The 13,663-nt window shown below is 36.2% G+C and overlaps 1 protein-coding gene across 1 annotated transcript in view; it reads right to left on the reverse strand.

The window, feature by feature from the left end:
- Positions 1–1,842: 1,842 nt before the first annotated feature.
- stip1 (stress-induced phosphoprotein 1) overlaps positions 1,843–13,663 on the reverse strand; it is a 51,548-nt gene continuing 39,727 nt past the window's right edge. The window contains exons 5-14 of the mRNA XM_016249072.1: positions 10,236–10,401; positions 9,494–9,620; positions 6,944–7,046; positions 6,730–6,850; positions 6,336–6,432; positions 6,104–6,228; positions 4,579–4,615; positions 3,477–3,580; positions 3,199–3,371; positions 1,843–2,541 (exon numbers count right to left, since the gene is read on the reverse strand). Coding sequence (XP_016104558.1) covers positions 2,469–2,541; positions 3,199–3,371; positions 3,477–3,580; positions 4,579–4,615; positions 6,104–6,228; positions 6,336–6,432; positions 6,730–6,850; positions 6,944–7,046; positions 9,494–9,620; positions 10,236–10,401 — 1,126 coding nt within the window. The 3' untranslated portion in view covers positions 1,843–2,468. The remainder of the gene's footprint in view (positions 2,542–3,198; positions 3,372–3,476; positions 3,581–4,578; positions 4,616–6,103; positions 6,229–6,335; positions 6,433–6,729; positions 6,851–6,943; positions 7,047–9,493; positions 9,621–10,235; positions 10,402–13,663) is intronic.

The following is a 13,663-nucleotide window of genomic DNA, read 5'->3' on the forward strand; positions in this document are numbered from 1 at the left end:
CACCTCCGAGTAGATGAATGTGTTTCGAGGCAGAAGTGTAGAGATAAAATACATTATATCAGAGCGGATGGACAAATAATTAAGGTGCTTTTTACACCCGGTGATTCCCATAAATTTATAATTCATACCATCCATCCATCCATCGATTTTTTTTGTTTGTTAGATGACATAATTTGAAGGATTAATGTTTTCCCATCTATTATTAACATTTTATCAAACATATTGTTTAAACTGCAATTTAAAGTACAAAGAACGTGTGAAACGTATTGTAGTCAGAAGCTGCTTCCTTAATGGGATAGTTCACCCAAAAATGAAAATTATGTAATTTACTCACACCTGTGTTCCACACCTGTATGAGTTTTTCTTCTGCTGAACCCAAAAGAAGAATGGAAGTAGTTGGTGTTAGCCATACCAAAGGATTTTAAGCGGGGAAAAAATACTCCTCATGCAGGTTTGGAACATCTTAAAGGCATAGTTCAGTTCACCAAAAAAATTACAATTCTGTCATTTACTTTTAAGTAAACCAACAGCCACAATATGTTGCTTCTACCCATTTTGCTGGTTTCTATATCTGGTCCAAGTCAACCCAGCTGGTAAACCAGGATAGTACCACTCCATTACTAAAATATTGGCAATACTTTTATAGAGCTAACCAGTCAGTGGATGATCAAGTGTTTGCTACAAGCTAACAACAAAACAATCCTTGACTGCATTGCACTATTACCAGAGTTAAGTTTTAAGTTAATACTTATTGAGTTGACCAACAGGATGTGGATATGTAAAAACATACATTTTAACATTAGATGCTATATTTTGGTGTTATATAAAATTTTTGTATATAATCATTTTATAGTCTATACAGTATTTAATGCAACTACATCAGGAGTAATTGTAAAGCTGACGATACATGGGGCAAAATTTGTGAGCAATATTGCTTGGGAACTTTCCCATTGACAATGGGTAACAAATTTCTATCTGGATATTTTAGATGGGACATGGACCCTGTGTCTCATCTGGTTGCCCACTGACGGCAACATTGCCCAAAAAGTTGCCCCGTGTATCATCAGCCTAAGCTACAAATTGGCTACAACAAGCGGACGGCAGATCAACACTGTATTAAGTGCATCGACTGACAAACATGCACAACATGAACATGCAGCATAGCACTGTTTGAAACTGTGTATACTGTGTGTAAATGTGTATACTAATATATATATATATATATATATATAGGAATAGTAGACCGTAGCACGATTTTGCTTCTTGTTCAGTCGATTAACACTGAAAATTGATGGTGAAGCTGAACACATTGCATGGTGTAATACAGTACTCCAAACATTGTGTTGGGGTTGTATATTGCACATTGTATTGTTTCATAGGTCATCCTAGCATCCACTACATCCTGTTTAAATATTTAGCAAAACTTACATAATACAAATATAGTATTAAATAGTAGTATAGAAATAGTAAGCGATATTGTAATGTACCATTCCAAACATGGAATGAACAATAAATGCATGTTGATTTACACAAATGTCACACAACTTCATGGATCCAGAACTTTATTAAACTGATTTCAGCTTCACCACATTGAAATGCAACCATCACAGTCAGTTAATCGATCGCAAACTATGAACCGAAGCCAAACATGTGGGAGGCCCTCTGAGCTATGACGCTCTCCCCCATGAATAGAAGTGCATTATACAGTCGTACAGTCGTGACATAATTTTGTGTTTTGAAAAATTTGCTGCTTAGGCTGTTGTGGCGTTCATTCACATTGTTTCTACATTATGTCACTGCCAATACTTGTAGAAATGATGTGAATGAACACCACAACAGCTTAAGTAGCTAATTTTGCAAAACACAAAATTTGTGTAACTGCCAATACTTTTGGCCACGACTGTATAGTACAATAATAGCGATGCATTCACATTCAGAGACAGACAGATTTCTAACAGGCCTACTATTTGAAAATTAACCACTGATGGCGAGCTGATGTCACAATACTTCCCTCACCTTCTCCTCCAAAGAATGGAAGAAACAAAACCCCCCACATACAAAAACCATAAGAGAACAGATTCAGAACGAATCTGCATTTAATCTGCCAAATACTGAGCTGTAAAAAATACATACAAGAAAAAAATAAAATAAAATAAATAAAACTGCTTTTAATATTAAGGTTCAAACCCCACTCTTTAATACACTAATGTATGAAAAATAAAATGTCTGAAAACCATGACAACTGATAATAGTGAATGTAGTGCTGAGGCAATACCAATTGGCCACATTTTTAATCCAATTAAGGCTTCAAAAAAAATAAAAAATTAATGGGATGAGTGGGAGGAGAAGAGTTAGGGTGCCTGTTAAATTTGATGAATAATTTGTTTGGAATGCCGCCATCCTTCGTAGTCTTCCTGTTGCTGTTCTGTAGATGAAAAATGTCCTGGGTTTTCTTCTGGTTCCTTTGATCACCGAATTGCTATTAGCCCAACATCTATCAGTTTCTGAATTTTCTGAGCGATGACAGGGTTCTTTAGATGACTAGATGGACAGAAGGGAAAAAAAATGAAATGAGACACTGAAAAATCCTAAATATTTACATTATATGAATGTCACAAATTCAAGAACATGTCTGGACACATTTTTAAATTTTTCTTAAAGCAAAAAAACCCAAAATTTTTTTGTACCATTAAGAGTTTTTGTATTTTTCATTTTCATTACAATTATGGATTCCCCCTAATACTCATTACTGTATTTTTTTTTTTAACTTTGCATAAATTCTGGTAGTATTTGTTGTATTTCGTGATTTTTTATTTATTTTTTGAATCTTAATTTGTTGTCAATCTCTTACCTCACATTTTAAAGGGTGGTCACACCACACATTTGAAATTCAGGATTGCAGATTTGCAGTAAGGTGAAGAATGCATGTTTTTACATTTTGGTTAAATTATGTTTAATATTTTTGTGTTTCACAAAAAAAAAAAAGACACTTCAGAGTGTGATATCATATCACAGTTGCAGTGCTTAAAGTCTACTGTGACTATGACTTTGTATCTCACTAATCTACACCCCCAGCTCAGTTCATGCAGAGACAATATTAGTTGAATCAAGAGTACTAGATAATGGAAACATCCAGTGCACTGGGGAAGCCCAGAACCACTGCAAAATACTGAAAATAATACTTGAATGGTTTCTTACTCGCTGAGGGCCTGTGGGTCTTTCTGCATCTGCTCTAAGATCATGCGCATGGCAGGATCACTCATGATCTGCTGCACCTCTGGGTCGGCCATAGCCCTCCGTTTCACTTCCTCTGGGCTGTCGTTACGCATTGCTTGGCTCACCATACAGCGTTGCAGACCCTCTGTGGCCTCCTGCAGTGAAAGAGGAATAGATAAATATAAATGTTAATATGTCAGGCCATCATCACCAGCACAATCCTCCTCAAACTCAGAGATAACGGAGCAGGTCATGTATACCTTTGAGTTGGAGTCAAGCTCGAGAGCTTTCTGGTACACATCCATTGCTTTAGAGAAATCCTTCATAGCCTCCAGTGCTGCTCCCTTGCGTGTGTAACCCTTAACTAAAAGTGAGTGGATAGTTATAAGGTGCAAATATATATATACACACACACACACACAGTGGTGTGAAAGTGTTGGCCCCCTTCCTGATTTCTTATTTTTTTGCGTGTTTGTCACACTTTAATGTTTCAGATCATCAAACAAATTTAAATATTAGTCAAAGATAACAAGTGAACACAACATGCAGTTTTTAAATTAAGGTTTTTATTATTAAGGGAAAACAAAATAAAAACTACATGGCTCTGTGTGAAGAAGTGTTTGCCCCCCAGTTAAAACTGTGGTTTATCACACCCGAGTTCAATTTCTCTAGCCACACCCAGGCCTGATTACTGCCACACCTGTTCACAATGAAGAAATCTCTTAAATAGGATCTGCCTGACAAAGTAGACCAAAAGATCCTCAAAGCTAGACATCATGCCGAGATCCAAAGAAATTCAGAAACAAATGAGAAAGAAAGTAATTGAGATCTATCAGTCTGGAAAAGGTTATAAAGCCATTTCTAAAGCTTTGGGACTCCAGCGAACCACAGTGAGAGCCATTATTCACAAATGGCAAAAACATGGAACAGTGGAGAACCTTCCCAGGAGGGGCCGGCCGACCAAAATTACCCCAAGAGCATAGCGACGACTCATCCAAGAGGTCACAAAAGACCTTAACTGAGGCAAATCACTTGCCTCAGTTAAGGTCAGTGTTCATGACGCCACCATAAGAAAGAGACTGGCCAAAAATGGTCTGCATGGTAGAGTTCCAAGACGAAAACCGCTGCTGAGCAAAAATAACAAAGGCTAGGGCCATGTCGTTTTGGATTTTATTTTCCCTTAATCATAAAAACCTTCATTTAAAAACTACATGTTCACTTGTGTTATCTTTTACTAATATTTAAATTTGTTTGATTAACAAAGAGTGAAAAATTTAAGGGGGTCTGAATACTTTCCGTACCCACTGTATATCTCTCTCACACTCACATGGAAGCTGAGAAAACAAAATGTATAGCACTTACTGAAGTTTGGGTCCAGTTTGATGCACTCCTCACAGTCCTGATAAACAGACCAAGAGGTGATGGTTAACAGTGACCGGACAGGATGGTAAATAGGTCAACCAACTAGTCAAGTAGTGACAAAGTAGAATCAGTTTTTTCCCAGTTATTGTGCTGTTAATTGTTAATGCTCTTAAATTTCTCAGAAAGTGTTAATGTGATGATGCTCTGAGAAGTTGCATCTATAAATTCCTCCCCTTTGAATCACAACAACTACAGCAATAACAACACTGTCTCTTGAACAAATTCAACATGCTCAAGTTTAGACTATTATAATCAGAAGATGTCCATTTTTTTTTTCTAAAGCCAATGATAGTTGTGCAATAGAACATAGAATAGTACAGATCAGACATTGACAGATATAAAGGCTAGAGTCACAAGGGAGCGGTGGGGGGGGGGGGTCTTATGCACTTAATTTATCCATTCATTGTATTCATTACATAGTGTTATTTAACTGACCACCTGTGTCTTTCTTGTGTTAATACAGCAAGTAGCTCTACAAGTCACCAATGTGTCACGAATCCTTCAGATTAGTCTGCTGAAAAACTCTCTCCAATATACATACTTTATTTATTTGTCAATCCTCCTAGATTTACAGTACAGGAAAAAATCAGGTAACACTTTAGATTAGAGAACACTATTCACTATTAAAGGGTTAGTTTACCCAAAAATGAAAATTCTGTCATTAATTACTCATCCTCATGTTGTTCCAAACCCACAAGACCTCCGGTCATCTTCAGAACACAAATTAAGCTATTTTTGATGCATTTTGACGTAGCAAGGAGATCGATAAAATAATTCATGTGACATCAGGGGTTCAACAGTAATTTTACGAAGCTACGAGAATACTTTTCGTTACGTAGCTTTGTAACATTACGGTTGAACCCTTGATGTCACATGGATTATTTTACCGTTCTCCTTGCTACGTTTCTGGACTTTGATCGTGTAAGGACCCTTGCTGTCTATGGAAGGGTCAGAGAGCTGTCAGATTCCATCAAAAATATCTTAATTTGTGTTCCGAAGATGAACTGAGGTCTTACGGGTTTGGAACTACATGAGAGTAAGTAATTAATGACAGAATTTTTGGGTGAACTATCCCTTTAACTAGCTGCTTATTAGCATGCATATTACTAGCATATTGGCTGTTTATTAGTACTTATAAAGCACATATGAATGCCTTATTCTGAACGACCTTCTAACCCAACCCAATACCTAAGCAGAACTACTACTAACAACTACCTTACTTATTATCAATAAGCAGCAAATTAGGAGTTTATCAAGAGAAAAGTCTTAGTAAATTGTGAATGTGTTCCCTAATGTAAAGTGTTACCTAAAATTCCATAGCTGGTGCCCCGAGGAAAAAGGATGGAGTCATCCGATACTTTCATACTCACCTTAAATAACATGTGAGACAAACTCACAACATGAACATGATCTAGCCCACTATAAGTGCTTCAAACAATCTGTGTGTTTGTTTGCATGATTGTACCTTGAGGGCCAGCTGGAATTCCAGTAGTTTGGTGTAGCAGGCAGCTCGGTTGCTGAAGAGTTTTGCATCATAAGGGTTTCTCTTGATAGCCTCTGAGTAATGTTTCATGGCCAAAGGATAGTCACCTACATATCACACAGCAACAGAACAAATGAAATTGCAATCTAAATTATTTGAAAACAAATTTTAAATCAGAACGTTACAGCAGTGTTGATTTGGTTCATATACACACCCTTCTGGAAGGCATCGTTGCCCTTGTTTTTTTCTTCCAGTGCCAAATCTGGATTGATGTAGGCATGCTTCTCCTGTTCCTTTAAAATCTTTTCCGCCTGTAAAGAGCAGGAAGAAATAGCTTCCCATCAACAAAAGTTTTGAGTATAGATATTTTTAGTTTTATGTCTCAATTCACACTACTTAATGCTAAAATTCGTTTTTTTTTATTTTTATAAATGGAACAGTATTTTTCTTTAAAAAAATCCTCGTGACAATTTTTTAAAAGCTAAATAAACTTCTTAATTACTTTCATTTTCAGGTGAAATATGACCAGGACACCAAAGTTTAACAGAAAAAAAGAGAGATATACTAGGGTATATTGGTGTGAATCTTTCACCAAAAATCTCAATGACCTGCTGGCATTTCTTGAGGACTTCAGGTGTGCGATGTTCTGTCAGACTCTTATTAAAAAACTGGACTGCCCCTTTGTACTTCTCCTGCTTATAATAGGAGTTACCAATCCTGGCGTATGCCCTGCAACCAAACAGAGACAAATAAATCATTATAGAGGTACCATAAATACATTAACTCTTACTTTTCAGTTTTGTTCTGGTACAGAAAATTTACTTGGCAATCTGTCTGTAATCCTCCCGGTTCTCTCTGCCCACCTCAATGGCTTTCTCACAAAGCTCTCTGCACTTATCAAACTCCCCCTTTTCAAAATGCACAGCTGAGAGAGAAAACAGACACACTTAATTAGAAGTATTCACTTGTAGTAGTTGTGGGTTTGTGAGAGTAGTTAAGGTAGTTATATCCTACATAAGACTTTATTAAAACTCCTCACCAAACCTTTTATCTTCACACTTGAACAAAAGCTAAGTGGAAGGTCAAAGACTAACAAACACCATAAGGGGGCGTACACAAGATTATTTTGCTGCTATGCATGCACTGTTGTCAAATAAGTGGTTAAATGGTTGTTCACACAGAATGTGTATTTGCATTCCATTCCATTGCTATTCATTTAAATGAAGCTGAGATTAAATAAAATATGAATATTTGATGAAAAACGAAATTAAATAAACTTTGCAACTGAAATGGAATTAAATTGAAGCACTAAAATTACTAACTGGAAATTCAATCTAAATAGTAATACATTCATTTATTCAACTTTATTTCAGTACAATACACATTAAAACAATTATACCAATGTTTTCTCATAAGTGACTGATCACACCAGAGTAAGCCTAGGATATGACAGCAACATTATAATAGCATTCTGTGAATCATCCAAAATGCAGTCAATCGATAAAAAAATAAAATAATTTTATTGCACAATTTTCTCAAATTAATCGTAACTAATCCCACCTAACATTCAAGTTTTTAAATATACATTTATATTGCAATAATTTCACATTTAATCTTCAAATTAATGTAGAAACATCATAAAGACAGTATATCTTTAACATTTGTTTAATGGAATCTTTTTAATGACTGAAGGTGAGTATCACTGGCTACGTTTACACACAACCAAATAATCCATTTGTAATTCGGACTGAAAAGCCTTCACGTAAACACCTTAATCGATCCAAAAGAAATTTCAACTGGATTGAAAGAGGTGGTTTATTCCTTTTCTAATATGATTGAGAGCGCATGTAAATGCTTGATCGGATTGAAAACCGAAACTGAAATGACTGCGCATGTGCAATGATGCAGAAATAGCGTAATGACATATGACGCGTGGAACGAGCAGTTCTTCCTTTTGAATAAAGCATTGTATAAATGCGTGTCCTGTCATTATAAAACTCTCCTTTCACTTGGCAACTATGAAGTGGAGTAGGACAACATCCCACCAGTCCTTGTTTCGGATTCTCATCCACAGATGACTGGTTTTGCATGCGGGGAAGGGCATTTTTACTGCGTAATAAATATGAGCAGCATGACACAGCAGTTTATATACTCATTTTCACCAAGTTATGGCCAGAAATGGATAAATATTAATTCTGCTGTTTAAAACAAATAAAGAAACAGTGTAGGAGAATGGTTATTATGCTCAAACAGCAGGAAACTTTCTATATGCTTGCAGTGTGCGCATGTAAAAAAAATCAATTGATTTGAAGCTTGTGACATGAACTCTAAATAAAGTGATCAGGTTGCTTTAAATGTTTATGTAAACACTACATTCAGATTCATCAATCTGAATGAATTCAATCCAATTGAAACAAAAGTTGTGCATGTAAACATTGCCACTACTACCAATACTACTGATGTCTCTAGGAAATTGTTCTTTTTTTCCTAATATTTATCCACTGACTATATGTAATGTTGACTATACTAACATTACAGTATAATTGAGATCTATCAATTTGAACATTTATTAGACCTTGATGAAGTTACTAAAGAGGTGGAGTCTGATGACAGTCTGTTATATGCACAGGTGCGTGAACAGTTGCGCTGTGCTTGCTTTTCTAAATGTAAACTACAAGGTACACTATTAGTGCCATCTAAACATACAAGGGGTGATCAAAAATTCAGAGACTATGCCCATGATAAACAACGGAAAACTGTCCTCTTCAGGGTAATATTAGTCTGTTTGTGTAATGAAGTATAGCGCTCCTGACAGACAGATCTCGTAAAACCCATGAAGTGAATCAGTCTCTATTTAAACCCGTTTTTCTCAACATTCCATTTCTGAAAATAATAGCTATCAGCCAACTTCAGACAGCCATAACTTTTGTTACGTTCAAACTATGGACAAAATAAAAACAGTTTAAACCCAGTTTTCATATGGTATCAAAACCTAAAAAAATTTCACCATGTGGTGGGTTTTCCTAGTTCGCATAACATATTTACCTGTGCCCTTCAGCAAGTAGGAAATACACAGAAATTGAATAATTGAAATTGAAGTTGTCAAAAATAACTTAATCTAAATTAAATATAGATGAATCCTTAAAGCTACAAAGATATTGATGACCTCTTTTTTCTTTTGTTCTTTGATTAACAGATATCACAGCAGCTGGGCTATTAGGTTATTTGTCTGCTACTACTTTAAGGGCTGCCGTTGCTGCACCGATGCGGACCTGACACGCATGCTCGTTTTAATTCGCACTTTAGTATGAAATGATACAGGCTACAGCATGTGCTGCCGTATTTGAGTGTGCAATTAAAGAGCATGCTTACCTGCTTGGTTTGACAGATAGGTCATGTTGGTGGGATCGTGCTTTAGAGCTTCTTCATAGTGCTTCAGTGCAGTAGCAAAATCTTTCTTCTTATATGCTGCATTTCCCAGTTCCTTCTCCTTCAAGGCCTAGAAAAATTATCAAAATTAGGACAGACACCATTGCTAACTTGGCATTGCAGCATATTCAACATAAATTTAAAATGCAGTCAACTAAACACAGACAATTCAAACAACTCAGTTTAAATTGTCTGTTGCATATAGGGATGTGTCGGAGCGCATGACCACTGTATCGCCAGTGTGTTATTCTAAGCATGTGAAGGATGCGGTTTTACATGGATACTGGGACACGAAAGAAGTTCAAAGCCTTGTTAACATGATAAATACTAGTTTAGCAACCAAATGTTCGGCTACACCTTGAATATTTAAACATTTGGATTTGTGCCGAAAGAGTTATGGGAGTCCAACGCCGGTTTCAGTTTCACTTTAAACAAATTTGTTTAAAGGTTTAGCCTTTATAAACTCATATGTTGTTTATAATTAATGGCACTATAATATCTATGAATGTTTTATTTACTGAGAATGTACGCTATCTGAATGTAATAACATGCATCACACAACTTATTTTTTTCTTGTAACAAAGCAACTTTGACCCAAAGCGACTCACACAGGTGTGACTTGTATGGAAAATAGGGTACATGTAGAGAATAGCTACACCAAACCAAATTTGCTTTGACAGAGTACCATTCTCTTGTTTTCTGGCAGGTCTTCCTCTTTGGGAGGAGGTGGAGCTGTCTCTTTGGGTTTAGGGGGTGGGGGTGGAGTCGGTTCTTCCTCTTCATCCATGCCAGCTAGATCCAGCCCCAGCAGCACTGAGAGAGTGGTCATCACACGAGGGTCCTGCAGTTTTCTACAGATCCCCCCAAAAAAAGCAGATTACTTAGGGCTGCACAATTAATTTAAAATTAAATCACAATAGCAGCTTTAGCCTAATTGCATGCGCATCTTGTCAGGGAAGCAGGTTCTGTGATCAGTAGTAAATCTTCATCAGAAGGCCAGAGGGCGCTCTCGTGCTGAAACTCTTTTAAACATATAAATTACTTCATATTTCATTTTCAAATATATAAAAAAAAAAAAAAAAAAAAAAAAAAAAAAAAAAAAAACAAACAAACAAAAAAAAAAACAGAAGAAATCCAGGAAATCCCTATAGCTGTTGCTGAATAAACAGAAGGATTGGTGACCGGCAGGGTCAGTCTCACGTCTTGCCGATTCAGAGCCGATCCTTTTATTGCCTGCGGTGCCGGCAATGACGTCACAGCCGCGCACGCTCACAGTCACGTGTAAACATGTCTTTTCGCATGAGAAAGATTCTAATTTTAATTACATTCAGTGTAAACGGTGACTGATAAATGTATTTATGTCGTGCCAGATGTGAGTGAGTGTGTGAGAGAGACAGCTCACACAAAATAACTCACAGAAATTTATAGATGCATACTGCGGTAAAAGGAAAAAAGATATTTACAAAATATGATTTCAGTAAGCAACATTACGTTTCCCCGAATATCAACACGACTGCAATGTGACACCGATTTTATACAATAGTATTTCAATAAACAAGTTAAAATTAAGTGACTTAGATTTTAGGCAAAATATTGACCGTTTTTGCACAATTTTGCTGACGAAAATAGTTTCGATCAAAGCCACAGCAGAACGGTTTTGTGTCTCCGAGCAACACACAGCGGTGTTTCGTTACTGAAGGAATCCACGTTTTTGAACAAATCGAGTGAGTCAATAATTCAGTGGCCCATTCATAAGGACAGTCACTTGCCTGGTTTCTGAATGAATCAGCCGTTTGAATGAATTGGTTGAATGAATGAATAAATGACTCACTTATTAAAACAGACATTTGCCGCCACCTACTGGTGGTCATATTTAAAAGCATCATTGCATTTTTTCAACATTTATTTGTATGTTTAAAAAATATGTAAAACATTAATCTTATAAAATTATTCATGCATTTGAAATTTTGCAGCGTAAATTCATTTATGGCACCTCAGCTTCATCAAACTGTCTGTGCAAATGCATATAATGCCACTTCAGATGCAGCTTCCGTTTCCTCAGCAGTGGAAAGCTAGAGGTTTGTTAATACTAATTTAATTTGAATGGTAACAACTCTACAGTTTCTTATTCTAACTGAATTAATTGAAACAAAGTAAGAATTTGATGTGAAAGATGACATTTAATTAGGTTAGGGGAAAAAAAATTACCATTTATAAACATAGTGGGAAATTACATCTGTTTTGTTACATACAGCTCAACTCATTTTAAGTTAACTATTTCTTCCTCTCTCCAGTCACAGAGCACTTTATTTTGAGAGTTAAGTGAGAGAAAATCTGCAACTTAGTCCAGATTGGGGGAAATTTTAATGTTTAATCATTTCTTTTATTATGTAAATAATTTTGCATTGAAATTTGCATAGATTTTTGTTTGTATATGCTGTCAATTATAGTTCTTAGAAAGAAAATCGGAATCTGCAAAAATCGGTATTGGCAGGTCACACTAGAGGTCTGCACGGGCTTTAAAGTGAAGCCCGAACCCGGCCCGTACCCGAGATCGTCTGACCCGACCCGAGCTTCACAGCTCGGTTAAATTAAGAGCCCGAACCAGACCCGAAATCTTTTTTTTTTCCTCACAACGAATAGCTAATTTTTAAAAATGCTGTATTTCACGATTGCATGCAATGGTCAGTAAGCAAATACATGTAAAGAAACAGAATCATTAAGGCTCGGTCAGTTCACAAGGCAAAAGAAAAAACACTTACCAGTTATGAAAGTTTATGAACATGAGGTGCAGCAGTCACAAATTCTAATTTAAAAGATAAATTAATTGAATGTTTTATGCCTTAAAAACAGAATTTCTGAGGGAAAAAAAGGCTATTGTAAGAATAAATGAAACTTGTTTTTACGCTTTCAAATAATTAGACATGCTAAAACACAGAATTTGGTAACAATAAAACATAAGGTTGGAAAAAACAGCCCCAAACATGTAATTTTTTGTTAAACTGCTTTAAGTGTCATGATTTTAATTAATTAGACATGCTTTTTTATTAATAAAATGTAATTTAACCATAAAAAAAAAAAAAAAAAAAAGTCCAGAAAAATTTAAACTGAAAAAAAAAAAAAGTTTTGGGGGGTGACCCAAAATTAATAACCCAAAATTCCGGGGGAATTTATATAAACCTTCTATATACACTCTTAACATCAGATAAACTACTTTATTTGCCAAAATGTGCAGTACAAAAGGACACCATGTGGGATCTTGCATTAATATTGCAACGTGTTCTATATGACCTTCCATTTCACAGGGTTTCTGCTAGGGCTGTCGCGATAACTGCAATATCGTGCTATTGACGAGCAAACCGCAGAGGAATGCAAGAACCGCAGCAACCGCGACTTATCGTTTTACACTTCATGCATGTGGACTGAATATTAAACAAGTTAGTAATGATAACATAATGTGTACCATGCTGATTTGTACAGAGGCTCCGTAGATTTGCACTTACCAAGCCTAAACAGACGGTGAATGAGAGAGAGATCAACTGAGAATGCGCGATTACTTGCGTTTATCCTCCAGGCCGAGTCATATATATTTGTGAAAATAGGTTGTCATGTACAAGGAAAGCGAAATCTCTGTCTTCGCACTGACACTGACCAGCTGAGCCTTCTAAAGTGGCGCTCAAAGTTAAAATGATTTCAACAGCAGGTTTCATTACGTCTCTTTGAATGAATGAATCAGTGTTTTTGAACGTGTAGTTGAATGACAGTCCCTTTCCACCACCTTGTGGCACAACACTGTAATTGCACTGACTGACAGCCCATCTAGAACCCACACAGGTGGAAATATCGATAGAAAGTCTCTTGTCCAGTCAGATTAGAAAATAAGATTACAACTAGGCTAACTGTTATACATATAGGCTAACGATAGCCTAACAATCTTATGGTCAAGTTTATGTTCGGTTACGTGGACCGTTATTTTGTCATGCGGTTTACTTCACTTCCTGTTTCAATGCTATTTAGTTTCGATTTCATTGTCTTCTGAATATGACCTTGTTAGTTATATCGTAACACATACACACACAAATTATATGTGTGTGTGTGTGTGTGTGTGTGTGT

The sequence above is a fragment of the Sinocyclocheilus grahami genome, unplaced genomic scaffold (assembly GCF_001515645.1).
Source record: "Sinocyclocheilus grahami isolate Dianchi unplaced genomic scaffold, SAMN03320097.WGS_v1.1 scaffold908.1, whole genome shotgun sequence".
NCBI classification, from domain to species: domain Eukaryota; kingdom Metazoa; phylum Chordata; class Actinopteri; order Cypriniformes; family Cyprinidae; genus Sinocyclocheilus; species Sinocyclocheilus grahami.